At 38.3% G+C, this 22,154-nt stretch overlaps 1 protein-coding gene across 2 annotated transcripts in view; it reads left to right on the top strand.

The window, feature by feature from the left end:
- EXT2 (exostosin glycosyltransferase 2) overlaps window positions 1–22,154 on the top strand; it is a 71,936-nt gene that overhangs the window by 3,111 nt on the left and 46,671 nt on the right. For both annotated transcript variants that reach the window (XM_021533226.3, XM_021533227.3), the window contains 4 exons: window positions 4,359–4,475; window positions 7,835–8,030; window positions 11,365–11,504; window positions 12,390–12,483. In XM_021533226.3, the coding sequence (XP_021388901.1) occupies window positions 4,359–4,475; window positions 7,835–8,030; window positions 11,365–11,504; window positions 12,390–12,483 (547 nt within the window). The remainder of the gene's footprint in view (window positions 1–4,358; window positions 4,476–7,834; window positions 8,031–11,364; window positions 11,505–12,389; window positions 12,484–22,154) is intronic.

Raw genomic sequence — 22,154 nt, 5'->3', positions numbered from 1 at the left:
CTTGACAAAACTATGCTGAATTTCAGTAGTTTTTGTTATCTTAATAATTAGACTATATCAGTAATTGGGCAAATGCTCTTAGTTATTCTCTGGCAAGTGTGCTTTAAAAATATTTGCCAGGAACTTAAAAGGCATACATTCTGAGCTCAATTTCCACTTGCAGGATAGTTTAGTTAGGAAGAGAAAAGGAGGTTGTAAGGCAAAGAAAGCTGGCATAAGAGGAAGGCGATCCTGTTGCTGAAGATGTTTCTAATATGTCAGCCTGTGTGTGCTTAGTTCTGCTGAGTTACATCCATTGTAACCAGTGCTTTTCCTGAAGGTCAAAGTTAACTCTCTTCTGTCAAATGTTAATAAAGTCTTGCCTGAGGTATGGATTCTTTGCTAAGATGGTTGTCTGTGAAGTCTGTGAAGTGTATCTTGATTTATTTTCAGCAAAGACAATTAAAAACATCCTCCAGTACTGGAACAGATTTTTTTTTCTGCACATGTTTAAAGAGTAAATTTTCTCATTGTAATTACATCACTGTGAAATAAGGCTTTAGTTTTTTCCTTCTCTGTATGAAACGTTGGATGTATGGGTTAGCCTGGAGAGGGCAGTCAAGCATCAGTCTCATGTAAACAAGTCTGTTAATCTGTTAGTAAATACTTGCATTTGTTATCTTACATTTATACTTAAGGAGAATTTTCATTTGACCATGGCGAGGACTGCATGTTTATGGATACATGTGTCTGTCAAAGAAGTGAATTTATTAACTGAATGTAGTAGATATGCTACAGAACTTTTTATTTTTACTTCTTGATCTGAAATCTCCGTTTACATTTGGCCTTGCATGCCTTGGCTTAGCAGGCAGAAAGCCTATTATTTTGGTAGGTGTTTCTCCTAAGTATTTGTCATGCTAACATGGAAAGCTGAGTAATTTAAGTAAAAAAATAGTCTTTTTTGGCATTCAGCTGTTGTAGTTTGCCAATCTGACTCAGTCCACAGCTGTATGATCATGAGCTGTAATACATAAGAGAGGCAATAACAATGCTTGGGATGGAAAAAATGGACATTCCTTTTTGTAGACAGTCAACAGTTGGACTGTTTGATGTACAGAACCTATTCTACAGGTCACAGGTGTGAAGATGAGGGACCTGTGAAAGAAGTTGGGAGTGTGGACCTAGTCCTGGAGAGACCTGAGTGATGCAGTGTGAGCTATCAGTATGGAGACCTTTGGAGTTCTTAGTTTATTTCTAAAGGAACAAGCGATGTGGGTGTGTTTTTTTAATTTGAGAATGTCTAAAGGTGTTAGGAGTGGGTAGTTAACCACATGTGAAAGACAGTTGTTTGTAGCAGCACAGGGTAAGAAGCTGCTGGCCAAAATAAAGGCATGCTGGCAGAGTTCAGTTGTTTTTGAATGACTGATCGTGGTACATCTGACTTATGTACCATGACAACACCAGAAGTACTGCGTTTGTGGGAGTTTGTGGGTCACTTAGGATATACACAGGTGATATTTGTGAAGTTTGAACAGGGAGTGTGGCCTGCCTTCTAGTCAACATGTTTGAGACATACACAGTTGAACTGTAATGGATCATGAGGTTTAATAGACTTGTGTTCTATTAATTTGCTGCAGAATATTAATCAGGTAAAGTAAGACCTTATACACAGCGGGCAGTTCAGTTATATAATAATTTTACTTCTGGAAGAGTTCTTGGCTAAGGTGCTTCACTAAGAAGTTCTTTGTTTATTAAATCCTTAAATCCAATTTCCAAAGACACTGTAAAAGTGCTTTATTCCATAATTTCAAAGGTGAAAGTTTGCCTTATGGGCATGGAGGTTATGTTGCTAGTATTAGCTGCCATAACATACATAATCTCCTGCCATAAAACTTAAAAGATAAGCTCTGTTATCTGTTAATTAGTACTGTTGGATTTGGTACAATGATGAGGTTAAAATTATTTCTTTTGCAAAGCTATTCTGGTGCTGTAGAATTGGATTTATAAACTAAGATACTTCTTATTTATTTCTGTTTCAGTCAGTGAATTGGGTTCAGTGACTTGTGAAGTTTGGCAGAAAGCTACTGCAGATGGCAGTTGGACAGAAACATTTAGATTACAGGCCAGCTGGAGCACTTCAAGGAGAGAAGGAAGGATCAATATTTGAAAAGTGGTGAAAAGTTGCTCAGGGACAGTCATTCCTTGCTGATTAGTGCAACTGAAAGATTATTTGTCTTGAGTACATTAGGAGTTAATATTCCTACTCTTTTAATGCACTGTACAATGAAAATCCAAGTGGAGTTACTTAACTGGTGTTGGTTCCCTGTGGGTTTATTTAGGTAAAAGTCTGCATGACACACACCTGCTTTCTCAAGGCTGATGAGGTGCTGTTGTGTTTTCACTGGATCCTATTAAAACAATCTGGTTCTGGTTTCCCAGTTTGGGGGGAGGGGGTGTTAAAAAAGAAAAGGGAGATATAAAGTGCAAGAACAGTAACACTCAAGCCAATCTTTTTTCTCTCTTCTGGTAACTGAATTAATACGGATAAGACATAGAACATGCAGCTTCAACTGTGGGACCTAGTCACAGCATTGTTGTACATGTCACCAAAAGCCGGGGGATGGGGGACATTGGAAAGGAATTAGAAATTATTTGGAACATAAATTCTAAACTGAGCATGTACTTAATTTATCATCTGGTTCTCAAGTTGATTTTTGTTCCTGTCATAATTTGTGTTCTGAATAAAGAATCACATTTATGGCAAAGTGCGATCATGGTGTTTGAATGCTGAACAGTTGTGCTGCAGGTCAGAGCAGGAAGTGAAGCATCCTGTGGTGCATCTGATGGGGATTAGAACAGGCACAACATACTTGTGTTCATCCTGAGTGTCTTGTTCTGATGGGAAAGGTCTTGGGTGATAATTGGTATAATGGCAATCTATTATCTAACATTTGTGGAAAACTGCTTCTCCAAACACCTTATCAAGGATTTCATTCAGTGATATCTGAAACTAAGAATTTTAGCTAATGCATTGTTGGTGCCTCATCCAGTCTCATATTGACTTTTTGTTCCTGTGTGTGTTCTGATTACTGAGACCTGTGCCTGCTCTGACCTGAACTGTGACAGTAAGGCTTTTCACTGTAATCATAGCTGCAACAATGGGAACAGCTCCTCAAGATCCTTTCTTTAGTGCCTTGTCTAGTAATGTATTTGTGTCCTGCTCCTTTCCACAGAGGAGATAAATGGGAATTGAAAAATATGGTACCAGTATCCCAGAAGCAGCTAAAAGTATAGCACACCCTCCTGTTGAGTGACAAAGGACTGAGAAAGTTTGATCAGCTTTTTGAGAAGTCTCACAAAAGAAGCTGATCTGAGCTTCTTTTGGATCTAGGATAATGTGTTCCTGATGCCACCTGGTCACTGGACATGAAATGGCAACAGAAAAACTGTTGTCCTCTGCTAGCATCTTTCAGAGAGGCTTGATTTGTGATAGGAGATAGTAGCAAACCTTTTTTTTTCTGGAATTTTGTATGATATACTGCTTTCTTCTATACCTGTTGTTCTCTTTTGTTTCTTAAAGCATTTCTGTGTGGCAAAAGGTTGTCCCATCTAGGAAAAGGCATGATACAGGTCATCCTGTTGGAAGGTTGAATTGCATTTTAATTTATCAGTCCTTGATTATTTCCATGATCTCTAGAATATATGTAGTCGCAGGCCACTTCTACTGTTGGAACTTAGTGTAATGACATACAGATTTCTTGTTTTCATGTTTTCTGTTTATAGAATTTTTGTGTAATATAAAAAGGAAATAAATATCACTAGTATGATAACTTTGAAAATACAGTTGCAAATAACGTCATTTAATTTTCCATCCTGTGAAGTCTAAAGTCACTGTAAGATGCTAAAATACTGTTACTGTACTGTGATTTGTATCTGAAATATAACTTGTCTCAAACAATTTGAAAGTTGTGCTATACCAAATTTTAGTACAGGCATCAAGGAATATCTTAACTAGTATAAATAATTAAGAATGTTTTTCTTCAGATTAAAGTTGTCTTAGGATATGTAAGCTTCAAAATTGCAACAATGACAGCAATATATTAGATTTTCCTATATTAATGCAAAAATGGTCCATTCCTCCATGATCATATACGATTGTAAGTACTCTGTTGGTGACTAGATCCAATTTAGTAGTACACTAAGATCACAAAAACTAAAGTCAACCTAAAACCAGCATGAAAACATACCACTGACAAATGCTGAGGGAACAGCTTACCTCAGAGCATGCACCTTCTTGTTCTGATAATGACAAGCAGTGAACCGCTCGAGTTTGAATGTTCTACATTCTCAGTTTAAACTTACTTTCTTGTATTTTCCAGAGCTCTCTTGGCTGGTGGAGGCTTCTCCACTTGGACTTACCGGCAAGGCTACGATGTCAGTATTCCTGTTTACAGTCCGTTGTCAGGAGAAGTTGATCTACCAGAAAGAGGACCAGGGTAAAGTAGTTTCCATGAATTGTGCAAAGTGCATTCAATATCATATTTTGTATTGATGATTATGAAAAATAAATACAGCTACTAAACTTTCTGGTGAGCTTGGGCAATTTTGTAAGAGTTGTTTTTAACACCTCTTGCTACTAAAATAGATGATGCTTTCAGTGCTGATGGTTCCAGTGCTAATGGTCTTGATTCAATTACCAACTGCTCCCTCTAATACCTTTATACTTTTCTTATATTGTGGTGTGCAAAACTGTGCAGAGGACTCAGAGTGGGACAATCCCCTCCTTTGACCAGCTGCCTGATGCACCCCAGGACATGGCTGGCCCTCCTGGCTGCCAGGGCACTGCTGACTCATATTCAGCTTGCCATTGACTAGGACTCCCAGGTTTCTGTCCACAGGACTGCTCTCCAGCCTCTAATTTCCCAGGCTGTCCATACATCCAGGTTTGGCCTGTCCCAGGTGCAGCCTGGCACTCGTCCTTGTTTAACTGCCTACTGTTGGTGACTGCCCAGCCCTTTGATTTGTTGAGGTCTCTTTGCAGAGCTTCTCTGCCTTCAAGGGAGCCAACAGCTCCTCCCAATTTTTTGTTGTTGACAAACTTAGTATCCCTTCCAGTCCTGTGTCCAATTTATTTATGAAGACATGGAAGAGCTCAGGCCCTAAGCTGGAGCCCTGAGGAATCCCACTGTGACAGGTTGCCAGCCTGATATAACACCCACCATTTGCACCTGACCTGTAATTAAGCTCATGAAAGAGAAGGATGAAAATTTGTATGTGTGATTATTGGAATACATACATCCAGAGCTTAAAGTACTGATTTTGGTTTTTTTTTTAATGTAATGGAGTAAGACATAAACACAAACAACACAGCCCTTCCCTCTGTGAACCTTGTAGCTGGAAGTAAAGCAAGACAGTTAGGAAATAAACACTGATTTCCTCAGAGCATGTAATTAGTCATTGAAGTGAGCTACCCTGGCAATGGTGGCTTCTCTAATCTGTTAATGTCTTCAGAACAAGAGGAGGTGGAAGTCTGGAAGACATGTTTTAACTGGTTATGGAAGGCTGTTCTTTTTATATTTCATAAATCTGGTAATTACACAGCTGAAAAAGTTTCACTGTAACAAGGTCTTATCTCTGTTATGGTTTAAAAGATGGGCAGACAGAGGCAATGGGGATCAATGATCTGTCTGCTCATTGTGAAGATCACGTTTACAAATGTGGAAACTTTAGGTCCTTCTTACAGTGTTCTGTAGAGAGTATGAAATTGAAAACTGATTGAAATGATGCAGCCTCTGTTGGACACAAAAGTTACCAGTCTTAGGGTTCAGTTGCATCTCCTGGTAAGGGCAGTGCTCTTGCTGTTGCTCTTGGCTATTCCAAGTACAGTAGTGCAGTCAGGACAAACTTGTGCAGCAGTGGTTTTCTTTGCTCACACCCTTTATGTCCCTGCTTGTGATGCCCTTGGAGCAGGCCAGCGAGTGGCATCTGGTTGCATCCCCACTGATTGTTCGTAGGTCGCAGGTGTTACTACACTGTCAGAGTGAAAGCACGCTTTGTGTTTCTGTCTGGAGGGCGTGAATGTGATGATAGGCTCCAGCATGTATAGAACCAGTTGTAAAGAGAGAAGCAGTAGTACTGTTCATGTCCATGTAGTCAGATAAACTCTGTGTCTCATTTTGGGTCGAATAAGAGAAGTAGGTCTTGTGTTCAGTAAAGGTGTTGGAGATTGTTTCTCAAAACCGGCTTTTTTTAAAATTGTGTTGGGCAGCCTGGTGTCCGGAGTGCCATCCAGTGGCCATCAGCGTTACTAGCGGGACGGGTTCCCAGCCTCGACTGCTCTTTGCAGGAGGGGAGGGACGAGGACACACTGCTCAGAATCCAGGCTTGCTTGGGATAAACCTTTTCATCACACTATGTTAGTGGGTTATTTCTTGGGAGATGGTATGTACTTTCCTTTGTAGCAATGTTGGAGAAGCTAGATTTTGAGTGTCATAGAGTGATGACAGTTTCAAGGCAAAATTTGCTTTTAAACATAAACACACACAAACATACGTCTTTTTTTTAGCTGGTTATATGCATTTATTATCACTCATCTGTATCATTATTTCCTTTTTTAAGGCCTCTTACAGAGCTGAACTGAGGGGGGTTGATTTACTTGCCTTTTTAATTGGATTGCTTAAAATCCATTTCAGCTGGTAGCAAGTTGGTAGCAGCTGGAGACTTGTGAGAAAGAATGTTTAAAAAAAATACTATGCATCTGTGCATAGTGACAGTATGAAAATGAGTAGAAGAGGTGAGAAGAGCAACAGGAGAGGTCTGACTTTATAAAGTGTGTGTTTGTGTGTTTTCAGAGCTGTAAATTAAAGATGGCATCACATGGAGTAGAACTGGAATCCTAAATACAGGCCTCGTGCTTCCTGTGTTCTTTTGGCAGCATGGGGGCACTCACTCATTATGTGTATTCCTTTCACTGGGGAGTGGTTGGAGCAGTCTGACTTTAGCTGAACTGTCTTAAAAGGAAACCCAAGTAGATGAGTATAAATAACAATTATATGACACGCTATTTTCCAGTATTGGTATAACTTTTTTTAAGCAGCAAGCACCTAATTTGAACTTGTATTCCTGTATGGTTTACCTCCAGTGTTAATTAGTGTTTTAAAATATGTCAGTATGCAAAATGTTCATCACATTTTAAATATTCATGGTTTTGGAGCATGGTAGCAGTTGAGAGTGTATGGGATAACATACACCATATGGGCATTCAACTTTTCCTTGGAAATGTTGCCTCTATATTGCCCCAAGGGACAGAACTGAATCACAGTTAAAAAGATGAGTTTACTCTATTGCTGCTGTCACCATATCAAGACTAAATAAGCTAAATGCTAAATACTGAGTTGTCAGTTCAGCATCTTTTCTCAATTAAAATTCGTGAGAGCATATATGGGAGGAGAAACTAGAAGCACTCAGTGTCCTATCTACTTTGTTTTAGTACACAAACACCAAACAAAAGTACAAGCAATCCTGGTATCAGTAGCAGGCTGATTTAAAATGCAGCTAAATAATATTTCTCTAAGTTTATAATAGGAGTTATAATGCAAGTGTCTATTCTGATGTAATAAGCACTCTTACCAAGTACAAATTTATTCAGAATTGTAAATGCTGAGCCACTTACTATCCCAGACTTAATTATATTTCATCATTAGCCTTTCCAGTGTTGTCTGAAAATACGGGCTTGGCAGCATGTCCACATTTAGTTACTCTTGCTCTGCTTTTCCAGAATGGAAGGAAATGTGTTCTTGAGCATCTTGGAAGTAAACTTGCAGTGCTGTCAGGTGACCTGGCTGTGTTTTTTCAGCCCTCGCAGGTATTTCATTCTGTCATCTCAAATGGCTCTGCACCCAGAATACCGCTTGGAGTTGGAGGCTCTGCAGGCTGAGAATGGGGACTCGGTGCTGGTCCTGGACAAATGCACAAACCTGTCAGATGGGGTCCCTGCTGTGCGCAAACGCTGCTACAAGAATCAAGTCTTTGATTATCCCCAGGTGCTTCAGGTAAGGCTGTCTCTCCTGCAGACTCCTCTTCCCAGTGGTGTCTTCCTTAGCTGTGATTCTGTTCCTGTTTAGCAGTGGCAGGGTACTTCCTTGTATCTAATTAATAAAAACATGGATATGTTTTAAAACTGCATAATTTGAAGTATTATAACCTATTATAACCTAACTTTATCCTTAAGAGGACCAAAAACTATGTACTCAAACTTACATGCAGACTGTGCTTATATGAGACTCATCATGGTGGTTTAGTAACGCGAGACAGTGTCATGTAAACTTAAAAAAATTACACAAAAGATACTGCCAAATCCAGCAGCAATGGGATGCTGAAGTGGAGAAATGGGAGGAAAAACTTTAGGAGGCAGATAAAGTTGCTCACTTCAAAACTGGAAAGGAACATTGGAATCTACACCTTCCAAAATATCTGGCAAAAACACTTTCAGCAGGCATGAATTTGGAATTAATTTCTCAAATATGACAGTCCAGTCCTTGCTAGATGAAGCTTGGAGCTGAAGATGGCTTTGTCAATTGGATAGAAGATTAAAATGAACTTTTAACAGCAAGAGTGTTACATTTAAGTAGAGTTAGTCAGATTACATCTTTTTGTATGCAGCTTAGTAGTTAAATTGTACAAAACTGTCTGTGTAGATATGACAGAGTGAGCTAGAAGGCTTGTCAGCATGCAGCTATGAAAACATCTAGGTGAAATGTGTTTCATGGCCTTGGCCCAACTTCCAGAGGCCTTTTGATGTGTCAGTGAAGATAAAACTAGATGGTGCTCCCAGACACCTATGTCTCTTGGCAATTCACTTACAGAGGTGCTTTGGCATGCAGTGTGGTGAAGTGAGTTATGCCACAGGCCACTGTGCTCTGTCTGCAGCCACCAGCATATAATCTGTCTTTGAACTTCAGCAAATGCTGGTAAAATAACAAACAAGCTGAGGAAAGGCAAAGTTTCCACCCCTCCTGTTATGTTTCATAGGAAATATGTTTAAAATTCCATGTGGAGGAGGAGGAGAGGGAGGAAAGGGTCACTGTGAGTCCTAAACTTTGAGTAAAAAAAATAACTTGTTTGCTTTAGATCTTTAAATACAGACTGAATTGCTAAAGGATAGCAAGTCGGGGAATCTGTATCTATATCTTGCTATATATGATTTTATACTCAGAAGAGAGCTGGCACATGCCGAGATTGTTAAAATACTTTCCCCTGCATTTCCCTTTGGAATGTCTGGCTGATAACAGTGGTGATGTGAGGAGATGTATTTATAGTAACCTTTGTCTAGACAGGAAAAATGGTTATCTGGGCAGATGAGCATGTGTGTCCACATCTGGGCTTTTTTTTTCATCCTTTTTGTCTCTCCCAGACCTTACTAGTCTCTTCCACCTGCTCCTGTGTGATCTAGTGAACCAATGGTTAAAATGTGTTTTCATTCCCTCGGCTCCTTCCATTCCCCACACCCTTCTTTTCCTTCTCTTCCTGTCTAAGAGTGGGGGAAGGGGGACTTGGATCACAGTTCATCCTTTCCAGCACTGCCTTTACAGATGTCTTACTAGACAGACTCTTGGACTTCTGGGTTGTTAATACTTCCTGTTTACAGTCTTCTCTTGGATGAGATTTTTCAAGGCTCTTAGTACTCTGTGGGTATGAACACAGGTCTTATGATTGCATCAGGAAACAAGTGAAGAGCCAGCAAAACCCCTTGTATTTCCTAGTTCCGTCTTGATGTTTTGCTGTCCTGCTGAGCATTCTGGCTCCTTTTCTTCAGGCCATGGAACACAAGCTGGAAAAATGTTTTCTTGTCTGTGGGAAACCCTGTATCAACTTTATAATTTTTCTTTCTTAAGCTTAGGGATAATACTGACTTGGGATTTTCCCTGTTGTGTAGCTGAATTCTACTAGCATTTATTTTGAGATCTTGAATCTGTAGCAAGATTCCTCAGTGGCAGTGAGACCCAAAGTCCCTACATTCGGGGTGAGTGCAACACAGTCAAGAAGTGTTCTCTGATTCAGGTTAAACACATGGCATTTTGTCTTGTGTGTTGTGGACATGAGTAAATGGATTATATTGTTTTCTGCGACAACTTTTTTTATCTTTGAAGCTCCCTTCCTCCTGCACTCATTCCTTCAGAATAAGTAGCATTGATAGATTTAATCTTTTCTTGTAGTTTATACTTTCAAGGTAAGTGATCATCCTTTACTTACCACTGGAAGTGCATTGCCCAAGACTGAACCCTGCTCTGAGGTTTTTTTGTTACTGTGAAGAGTGAGTGAATCCTTCAGATTTCATCAATTGTATGTCTTTTTGGGCTGTGATATTACCTGTGGGTGGAGTGATTTGTTTTTTCCATAACACATTTCAGTCGCATGAATACCCTTTCTTTGCCTGTACTTTGGTAGGAAATGTCCTCTTCTGCAAAGTACAAATCTTAGCTAGTTACTTCATGCTTTATATTTGTGCAGTTTGCTATTTTTCTCTAAGTGTTGAATTCTATATGTATCAGTATTTCTTAGTTGATTTATGCATAAGATGTCAAAAGTCTAATCCTGGTATCCATTATACCTGCTAATCCTACAAAATCATAGGTATTGTGAGGTCTGATAAGTATGGTATTAATTCTGCTGCTCAGTTAAATAAGGGACACATTGAATGCTGCTGCACTTAGGAAAGATTACTCGGTTCATCACTGTTTTACTTGTGAGCCACTGCTAACTACTTTATATTTGGAGTTCTGTAATTGTAATTTATGTAACTGTAAAGCCTGTGAGGACTTTTTCTAGTCCCTGATTCCTTAATTTACCTGTGAAAATGCTGCCAAACCTGTCAGATGACTTGAGATATTAAATATTTTACTTCCTTGCTATCCATAGAGCTGCACTGCCTTATAATAGAAGAACATTAAGTTGGCTCTATCCAGTTTATACTCAAATAAGTTTATCTCAATTGTTGCTCATCTTGTGCCAAACCTTTGAAATATTTTAAATTTCTTTTTCTCCTTGAGTTTTCTTAACTGAATTCTAAAGTTTGGCTATTAAAATAAAGCACAGAATTGTCCTACCAGTCCATTTCTCATTCCTCCACTTCTGATATTTTTCCTATTCTCTGGAAGATAAAGTTTTTTTGAATTAGTAAAAATTTTTTAATTAGCTAATCATTCAGAATATATTGATTGCACAGGGCAACTTGGTTTTCCTTTTGACTTGGTTGTTTTTTGTTTTTTTTTTTTAAATGAAGGGAAGGGCAGGAAAACATGATGCATATATACATACACACACACAATGCAAATACAACATTTCCTTCTTTTCCTCATCTGTATGTTGGATACCATTTTTTGACAGGAGTCTACGTTCTGTGTTGTTCTACGTGGAGCCCGCCTGGGCCAGGCTGTGCTGAGTGATGTTCTTCAAGCTGGCTGTGTCCCAGTCATCATTGCTGACTCCTACATTTTGCCTTTCTCTGAGGTCCTGGACTGGAAGAGGTCTGTACCCTCACTGTTGTACATTGAACCACTGCCTGTAGTTCACTGCCTCAGTGATTTGCACCAAATATGTGTGATAAGTTGAGTGTACTGTGGGTTACAGGAAATGAAATACAGAATAAGATGCACACTGTCTTTGCCTCTGATCTATTATGTATCAAAAATAGGAGAGGAAAATAAATGAAGCTAATATGACAGAGCATTTGATTCTGTAGCCAGTCATTTTTTCTTCTAAACCAGATTTGCTGTATAATCTTGGGCTTGAATTCAATGGGGACTGGTCTCTATTCAGGCTCTTTCAAGGAAAATATATACTAAATATGGCATCACAGAAATACTAATTCTCTGTATTGCACCATGATTCCCAAGTTTATCTGAGATGGAAAGATATTATTACTTTGTGACTGAGTACATTTTAGGAGTTTAGATTATTTTTCTATGCACTCTGGCAAGTTACATGATCTTGGGATAGGGATAATATGTAAAAAAATTATTTATTTGTAACACTGTATATGCTATTACTGTTTGTTTATTCCAAAAATCTCTGCTGACAGCAAGTCAGTGGCAATCCATAGATGAGAATTCAGAATTTCTGAATCTTTCTCTCTTCCATAGTTACTTGATTGTCTGGACAGATTAGTCTACAGACTTAGGTAGCATTATCTGTGGGCAGACTGGCTGTGTTGGGAAGGAATTGCTGTGGAATATTTTGTTACACTGAAAGAAGACTGCTTCTTTTTGCTTATGTCTTTTGAATGTCTTGTTAAAATAGGACAAGATTCTGGGTTGGAAAAGCAGTCTTTTAATGAAAACTTCTTCTGGAAAACTTCTTTCAGTGTAGGATTTCTTTCTTCTCACCTTGCTATATGATTTCTTTACTTATAGGGCCTCTGTTGTCATCCCTGAAGAGAAGATGCCTGAAATGTACAGTATTCTGCAAAGTATCCCCCAGCGACAGATTGAAGAGATGCAAAGACAGGTAAAGCACTGTACCATGGTTAAATTATTTTTCTTGCTTTCCAGTTGGAGTGTAGGTTCATACACCTGCCTTGCTTGAAAGCTGTTGGAATGCAGAAATACCCACTTTTTATTATTTTACCCTGTTCTTTCTTTATGCTAAACATCTGCATTTGCCATCTACCTCAGTGGGGTAGCTCTCCCTGAGTGTACTGCTTAGTGACATCTATTAACATATTTCTGATTAAATCACAGTATATATTTGTTTTTCTACATGGTATTTAAATTGTAGTTAAGAAGTTCAAGAATCTGTGTTTACTTGAAAGAAAGCTTTGCTTTGTAGAAAAATTTTAGTAATTTAAAATGTGAGGGGAGCATTAAGTCCAAAATATTTAAAATATTTTATCTACATTGACAATTCCTCTGAGACAGAGATTTTTCTTATTTGATGTCTGCAAGAGCTGAGACCATGAACTGTCAGGCCAGAAAAGAGGATATTAACATGTAATGTACACTTGTATCTAGGATATTTCATCCTTGACATCTTATTGTACCCGAGTGTATTTTGTTATAAGGTAAGATGGTTCTCTTATCATTTGCCTCAGTTCCTCATCAGGAAAATCATAGAGGAAGTAAGAGCTAGTTATTTAAGGAAAAAGTTAACTATCTGATTTCAATTGACTTTTCAAGATGCATGGAATTTCTGTTGTCAAATTTCTGCAAGAATTGTGAAGTCATGTGTCTGAAATTCCTTTACACAACCTTAGTGACAAAGTTGTCCTTGTAAAACGTGACCCAAGACATTTCTTTAGAATGTAGCCTACAAAACTCTAGTTATTTCTACTTAGGCAGTGCTGAAAGCTGCACAGTGTATGTTAATACTGATATATGAGGAAAAATTAGTCTCAAATTTAGATGTAAATACTTTCACACCTAAATTCTGTTGCCAGCTTCCCTTCATTCTGTTCTGAGTCTGCAAATACCACAGCAGCCATCAGGGGTCTCCTTTCTCTTGAGTGCCTTCACACAAATGAACCAATTTGAAGGAGCCTGCTGGCAGCACCAACGTGCCACCAAAACCAGGAGATGAGAAAGTAAGCTTGGTGTTACAACTCCTAGAGATGTGATTTTTGGTTTAGAGATGCTAACACTAGGGAGTTTTGCCTAATAAAGCTTTAAAACTGATATTAATAGTCTGTCAAAGTGTGCAATAACTTTCTTGTTGACTATTTCATTGATAATGTAAAATAATCATTTCAGGATAGTGTTCTCCAGCTATGGACAATGCACATGACATTATGGACATCTCAAACACTAAAGTATGAAATCAGGCAACTCATCTGTTAAAAAACCAACAAAATAAAGACAAAGGAGCAAACCTCCTAAGCATTCACAATGAAACAAACCAACAATAACCCCTTTAATTTGGATTATATATACATTATCTACAATACCTGTAACTCTATAAAATTAACCTAAAATAGATGATATTTTAGTGCTTACAATACATGTATAGTCTCTATTCAGAGTGAATTTTGTTGGATTATACCTGGTTTGCAATAGTCATTGTCACTGGGTTCAAAACATCACCGAACATCAGTGGAAAATGTGATTCTCTTGACTCAAGGTCTGATGTGTTTTTCTAAATCTTCTCACATCTTACTGCTTTTATTGTGTGTTTTGATAGTGAAAGTAACAGGATGAAATCACAAAGTCTGTCTTTCATCTTTGTGAATTTGTTTCTGCATGTGTATTGAGGATACTTAAACATGTTATCCATTAATTTCAGATCCTGCCAGCCTTATTTATAAGGCAAAATCCCCGTGTGTCTCTGCAATTCCCTTGCTGATAGGTGTTCTGTGTTCTAGCCATCTAGAATGGTGAAAAGTACTTAATGACTGATACTGTGTGGACTACCAGTAACCTGACATGCATGGTTCATCTTTTTCTAGGCAAATAGAACAAGATCATCAACAAAATTATAACAAATATTGCTCTATTAGCTTTCCAGTTTTGTTTGTTGATTACTTTGTACTTTTTTGCAGTATTTTATCACAGGAGATTCTCTGGAGATTGTACATCAAGGTTAAAATATAGACATAAACACATAAGCATACACCTGTATATAATTTTTTTCAAGTTGAAATAGGTTTTCTTCTTCTAATGAGTAAAATTTTCTCTGCATATTTTTTTCTTTGTTTCTGGAGATACTTCTAGCTACATCAGCTGGGTAAGAGGGGAGGTCTCGTAGAGAGAAGTCATTACATTTAAATTATATAAGAACTCATATTTGCAAGTGTTTTCTTCCTGTTTGTACACCTATCATGGACATCACATAACACTATTATGAAGAGCGTAAAATACAGGAGTTTCAGTTTTGGAGACATCTGCTAGGATCTGTGGCTGGTATGACCTGAGCTGTGATTTCCTACAATACAATTTTATTTTGCTCAATTTTTTATCAGACAGTACATAAAATAAACTGGGAAATAGATTAATTGATTTGAGCAGAGTTTGAGTGTGGGAAATCAAAATTAATTCTACTGTCCTACATCATACCTGATGATATAGGTATGTGAGACCTACACATCTCTGTGTAGAAATGTGAGATCTGAGATCTCTGGAGATCAGCCATATTAACTTATGCTTTTATTATGCAAACTTGCAGAACAATTTGCTCTCAGCAATTCCCAGTCCAATTTCCTGTGTGTCCTCACAAAAGGGAATAGCATCTGTGCTTGTAGCCTAGTCTACACAGTTTAAAAAATTGATACATATTTTCAATACTGCAGGTACAGCATATGTCCCTGAAAACCAGATGCTCACATATGATAATGCATAATAAATATAATAATTATAGCTCTTATGAACTGCAACATTTTGACCATCAAAACCAGCCTTTGTTGTGTGAACTGCTAAAATTAATAGCAGTGTGGATGAAACTTACCTATCTCTGGGATTGCCGTCTTGTCTTTTCTACAGTAATGTTGTCATTCTCATTTTCTTTGAAGCTTCCTTGATCCATCCCCCTCTCATAAATAGTTCCATATGGAGTCTGAAACACTGGCAGAAGTGCCCAGAGGCAAGTTGATAAGCAGCTTAGCTGCACAGACCTGATGCTGCATCCTGTGCTTTCATTTTATCTGCACCTCTAACCAGCATCTAGGTAATAGCAAAGTTCTAGAAGTGGAGGGGAAGAAGTAGATGTAAGGGGCCTGTATGATAGAGAAGTCTGTCTTGTTCCTGCAGAGTGAAAACAAAACTTTGCTGATATTACCTTGTCTCATGCCTTGTACAGTTTCCTTTGCAACAGGTGGTGTGTTTTTTTTTTTTGTTTGTTTGTTTGTTTGGTTTTTTTTGGGGTTTTTTTTGTGTTGTTGTTTTTTTTGAAGGTTTTGCTCTGGAAGCCTCAGGTTAGTCTCCGGAAGCATGCTTCTGTAGCTGATATACAAATGTCTTTAACTAGTGTGAAAGTTATCCTCAGCTTATATCTGAGCCACTGTGCTTTTTTCACCCTCTTTTTGTGAGGTGAATCTATCTATATGAATATATACTTCTGAATTCATATCTGTTCTGGAACACTGGATGACTTTGTGTGCTCTGATGGCACAAGGATGATGAGCTGGTGTTCTTAAATGTGGGAGTTCTTTTCATCCTGATTTCCTAGGGAAACGTGTATGATCAGGTATACTGTGCATGCTGATTTCTCTTCCGATGTCTGTTAGTACCCAATTTCAACCAAACATACATTGAGGAGTGGAGAGGTTGGAGATAAGAAATTCCCTGAAGCTGGGCACCTGCATAGGAGTTAAGTACCCCAGAATAACATGGCTTTTTAAGAGAAACTTTGCAGCTTGAACAAACAGTTATAGAAAATCACTTGCATTTATCCATTATGAGTTATCTGCTTTGGGAAGGGTCTTATTTGGAACTGGCACACCTTAGGCCACAGAAATTCAGGTACAAAATGGCCAAATGATAAAGTGATAAATTCAGTATACAAAGGAGTATATATGCGATTTCAAACAGCCTTCTCATAGGCAGTTTTGGTCTCTCAACTAGCTGCAATCACTTGGAAAAGAATTCTTAAGAGCTGTAATAAATAGTTCTGTGAAAGCATAAATTCCATGGTCAGTTATGTTAAAAAAAATACAAAGAATTTTTAGAAAAGAGATAGAGAACAAGATGGAAAATACTGTGCTTTAATATAAATCTCTTGTATGTCTGCACCATGAATACACTGTGTAGTTATGGTACTTCTATCTTGAAAATAATGTTATAAACAAAGGTGATCAAAAGTTTCAAGAGAAGACTGATGAAATAGTGTAACAGTCTTCATCTTGAAAATGAATGATTTGTGATGATGAAGCAGGAATAGAATACTGAACTAAAAATTAAAAAAATTAATGGATGTGACTACATTGTTGGATACAATTTCATTTGATGTCTTACTACTTTTATTTTTTGGAATCTGGTCTAAAAAAAAAAGGTGGTATCACAGAACTAAGAGGTAGCCTGTGAGAATCACTACTTCATAATTTTATGTGGGTGAAGGGGTTTTATTGACATAAAAGGCAGAATGAAGAAATCCAGAGAAGGAAAATCTGTCAGAGATGAAGGTGAAGATATACCCTCTGGCTTCAAAGTTCCTGCACTGCACTGCAGACTTTGGGAAGCTGGAGGGTACTTGGAGGAAGTGGTGGCTTAAGCCTGCTGTGTCTGTAGGAGGGGGTTCCTAAGGTACCTGCTGTGGAGCACTGTCAGAGGGACAATATGGGAACAGGAGGCTGTTTGGTCAGACCTGGCAGCTTCAGGACTCATGTTTACAAAAGACTTTAGTATTACATTGCCTTGTGTAATAACGTTGTCAGAGAATCACTGGTTTTTAAAATTCATCTTGACTTCACTGGCTGCTAAACACTTCAGTGGGAGACTATTGAAAGTGATGTATAGTTTCCTTCTTCAGATGAATGTTTAATTTACTTTCCTGAAGCCCCACAAGGTACCCTCTCAAATACTGGCCATGTACCATTTTTGCTTTTCACTAATTAAAGTTTTAGATAATCACAACCTCTTGTGGTTTTTAGCCTTTAATAGTGGACAATTAAAGGCTGAAACAGGATGTAAATTCAGGGTAAAAAAATGTGGATAGAAAACATGTAGTTTGCAGTGTTTCTTCCCACAGTTGGAATACCTGGACAAGCTGTTGTGGTTTTTCTTGGGCACATCCCGTGTGCCTCAGCCCTGAACTGAAGTTCAGGCTCCAGGTCAAACAGAGCTGAAGACACAAGCATAAATCAATGCTTGTTTTAGTGCCACGTTAAAACAACATGAGTGGCTGGCTTTTCTGACCCTCCTCCCTTTCATTTAATGTGCTTCTTTGGCTCTTCTTTAAAGAGGGCTCTGTAGAGTAATTTCAACTCTTATCAGCTTGCTGACAGCTATATGAGCCTTTCTGCTGGCTCCAGGCAATCACTGCCAGCGTGTGAAACATCCCATTCTTGCAGTGAAATGGTCTTGGATAGAGTTAAAGCAAATGGGTGGTGGAGTTTTCCTGTGGGTGGTGCAGCTTACATGAAAGAGATGGGATTTAGTTCTTGTTAACCAATTAAACAGAAATTCATTTCAATATCTGGACACTAGATGCTCTTTGAGCATACTTAGGCTTTTATAAGTCCTTTTAATGAGAATATTAAATGTACAGCTGCAGTTCTTTCCCTGACAGGGGACAGCTTCTGTCTCTGGGTTCTGTAGAATCATCATTATCAAATTGAAGAAAACTTTCATCTGTCTGCCATTTGTAGCGTTTTAAGGAGTGTGACTGCAGAGCCTAACCCTGCTTTAATCCTCCCAGAGTGCTTCAGTGAAGCTCTGGGTCCCCCATAAATGTCAGGCCTGGACAATTTGCCATCTTATCAGATGCAGTGAAGTTAGTTCCAGCCCTCTCACCCCTCCCCCAGAGGAAAGATTTGTTGCTGCAAACAGCAAAGGAAAGAAAAAAACTTTTTCCTGGCTTACTGCCAGGATCACCATGGGAGTTGTAGAATCCTTGGCATTTATATATGAGACTTTCATTGCTCCCTTCTCCCTTCAGTTGTTGCAGAGAGTATTCTAATCCTAGATTTTTTTTCTTCTTGCCGTTCCTGCCTTGTTGTTTTTCAGAATGAAGAAAATTGTCTTTGTGGCATCTCTGAGAGCTCTGAAATTTAAGACCAATCAGCACCTCTATGTACAATTTTTATAGGATATATTTGGGCTGCTTTTGTATCTTCATTGACAGCTTCTAAACAGCAAAAGGTTAAACTTAACTGTAAGAGGAAAATTGCACTATTCTAAGACAATTTTATTTTGGTTTTCAGATTAGATTTTAAGACTCTGTGTTTGAGTCTGTATCATGTTGCACAGTAGATTTTTGGATACCCTTTGCAGATTGCTGTACACAACTTGAGTAGACAACAGATAAACCAGATGATCCAGAAATTAGAAAGGCATGTACTTTTAGAAAGAATATTTGAAAATATTCGGTCATGCACATGAAGCAGTTAGCTGCAGACAAATGGATGATTAAGCATATCTCCTATTGTTGCACTCTTTGTTACTTGGTGCTTTCCTTCTGCTGCTATATAGTCTGTACCACATCACATTCCTTATCAAAGCTGCTTGCTTTGTTTACCCCCTTCAATTACTGAAAGTATTACAACTTTAGCATTTATCTATATAGTATAAATACACTGCATTGCTGTAGTAATTTGCATGTGAGTATATAAAATAGAATAGTAAATACACTTTAGTCTTGTATCCATTTTACTGATGAGTAAATAGATATGTAATGACTTGTAGCAGGTCAAATCATAATATTAAGAATGGAATTTAGAAATCTAGATCCTGTTTTAATGACTGTATCAAATGTATCTTACAATACAGTAGGAACATCTGGCTTTTAAATTAGAAAGGTCTTACATTTTCTATAGAAACAATTTGCTGCCAGATAATCTTCAGCCAGCTTTTCCTTTAATCTTTGTCTCTAAATTATGCAGATCTATTGGATAGTTTCTTAGATGCCTGGAGGTAGGAAAATTATGTGTCTGTTTGCAAGCTGAATAGTGGGCTGGTTTAGGAATATACTGTAGTGTCCCTTGGCTTTCAAATGCTGTAATTTGTATCTGGGCTTTGGCTTCTTCCTTTTTTTTTTTTTTTTTTTTTTTTTTTTTTTTTTTTTTTTAATTAGCTACAATTTTGAATGTTCTTTAGAAGTTAAAATGACACCTGGCATTTGTTGTCTTTGAATCCTGGCAACTAAATTCTGTAGAGATGCTATGGGCAGAAGGATAGTAGAGGGTGTGCATATTCCAGGATGGTAATGTTGGAGTAGGGAATCATGGATAGAAGTTTGACTTCATACAGTAAAGAATAGCATGCTATTCCAGATGCTTACCAAGAAAAAAATAAATAACTCTTGTTGATGTCTTTCAATTATTTTTTTCATGTGAATTTATTTTCAATCCTGTTTCATTGTGGTGTGACTCCCACATAGTGTTATCACAACCTGCACCTTCCCCATTTCATCAGACAGCCATACAGCCCTGTGCAGTTTGAACCATGAAGGATGAGGTATTTTTATATAGCTCAAGTTAAGATCAGTTATTTTTAAGATGTGGAGGAAGAAAGCAGCACCATGTCCTAAATGACATTTTTCCAGTAGATATGGAAAAAAACCTCATGACTGCCAGTCCTTCAGCTTTTATCCTCAGAGAAGTCAGTAAGATGTATTTGTATTCAAGCAATGCTGGCAGTAATGTCTGGTTAAAGTTGTCCAGTGTCAAGAACTGTGTGTATGGGGTATGTGTATAATATTTGTGCTTATATAAAACAGAGCTGTATAGCTTACAGGAAACTGAGCAAAACATGCCTTCATCAAAAGGGCAAGTTCTTCCTGGTATAGAGCTTAAGCTCTGAAATTGAGGTATGTGCTGATTTTTGACAGCTATAATATGGTGGTAACCTTACCTAGATTTTTTTTTTTTTGTCCTTCAAAAAGCTGTCCTTTCATGTGTGTGATTGGCACTGGGCTTGCTTTGTGTTTAGCTTCTCTAATCAAGGGAATTTAAGCTTCTATTCTCCCAGCATTAGTACAACAGTCATGGGAAATCTCAAACAAGCCAGATCTTATTGCAGCAGTTGACACAAATAAAAGCAGTTGTGCTTTTATTTATTTATTTTTGATGCTGGATGCTGATTAAAAGTTTCCAAGCATCCTTTAGCTATGTTAGAAAGCCAACCAGCAGAGAGCAGGGCAGCTGCCAAGGAAGGGAGATGCTGGTGGACACAGGACAAGATCACAGTGGGAAGCATCAGTGTGTGTAACTCAGAAAGCTGGGAAAGGTGTAAACAGATCCCCAATTTATCTATAGGGTGGGCTCTCCAAACACTGTTTTATTGGCCAGTGGCTCCTGCTTTACTAACCTCTAACCTCAGCAGTACTCAGAGGTGCTGCCCACCAGCCAGCCTTGTCTTTGAACCTCCCTTGGCTCCTGCCACCTCAAAGACTTGCAGTCAGATTCCTGTGTTTTGCTTGGGACCTCACCTCTCAGCAGGATGCCTGCAGCAGGGAAAACTGATCCACCCTGAGAACATAGACATATTTGAAGGCAATACCCCTAGGACTAGAAACCTATTGCTTTCAGTTTCAGGAGCTGTCCATCACTTGTCAAGAAATGTGGATAAAACATCTTCCCACCGCCCAACTTCTGGGCATGCAGTAGTTGAATGTTCCCTGCAATTACATACATATATATTTGTTTTCTGTTATTTCCCTGACTGCTGTTGGATCAGTGATAGCACAATTCTAGCTCTATGTAGGTCTGGTTTTATGTTGAGCGTGTTGAGAACAAACATCATAATAATGATAAAGGTTCAAGTATTTTTGACTACTCCCCAGGTTAGGTGTGCCTGCCACTTCCTTTACAGTAATGACCTGGTAAAATTGGAGTAATTCCAGAGCCATGCAAACTCCTGGAAACTGGAGGGAAGAGAGTGGGCTATTTTTGTGTCTTTACATCCTTATTGATGACTATGTAGATATAATGGGTTATCTGGAAGCTAGAGTAGTACCTATTTCTCTTTTTCAGCTGTGTTATTTCTATGGTGTCAACACATGCCATTTGCTTGTAAATAGGAAGACAAACTGAAAGCTTTTTGGGAACAAAGGGAATTCAGAAAATGGTAGTAATTTTTTATATCACATCCTTTAAAGCTGTTTTTTGTCACTGCTGCATGAAACTTGGGTTTTGTTTGGTTGTGGGGTTTTTTTTGGGTTTTGTTGTTTTTTCCTCTCATTCTGCAGCTTTCTTTGCTGGCTCTGTCTCCATACTTTGTAACAGTATTCCCAGCCACAGCTGAGAATGGGGTGGGTTCCTTGCTGTTCATAGTGCTGCTGTTTGTTGGCTCCATAACTGAAAAATATTTTGACCATGGATTTGTAGGGTGCCAGGACAGTAAGTCAGGTTTCCTGGCTGGTGCAATGTTCCCTTCTGCAACAGAGTTGCTAAGTTGACATACTCATTAATCAAAGAAGCAAGTTTGAGGTGCAGAAATATTTGGAGGGAGGGGAGAACACCAGTACTAAGTGATATTTTTATCCATTCAAGTCTTGTGTTCTTGCTGTTTTTAGAATTAAGTTGCTATTACGAGGAC

Source organism: Lonchura striata, chromosome 6, assembly GCF_046129695.1.
Source record: "Lonchura striata isolate bLonStr1 chromosome 6, bLonStr1.mat, whole genome shotgun sequence".
NCBI lineage: Eukaryota > Metazoa > Chordata > Aves > Passeriformes > Estrildidae > Lonchura > Lonchura striata.
The sequence above is the reverse complement of the archived record's forward strand: the minus strand, read 5'-3'. Positions and strand labels throughout refer to the sequence as shown.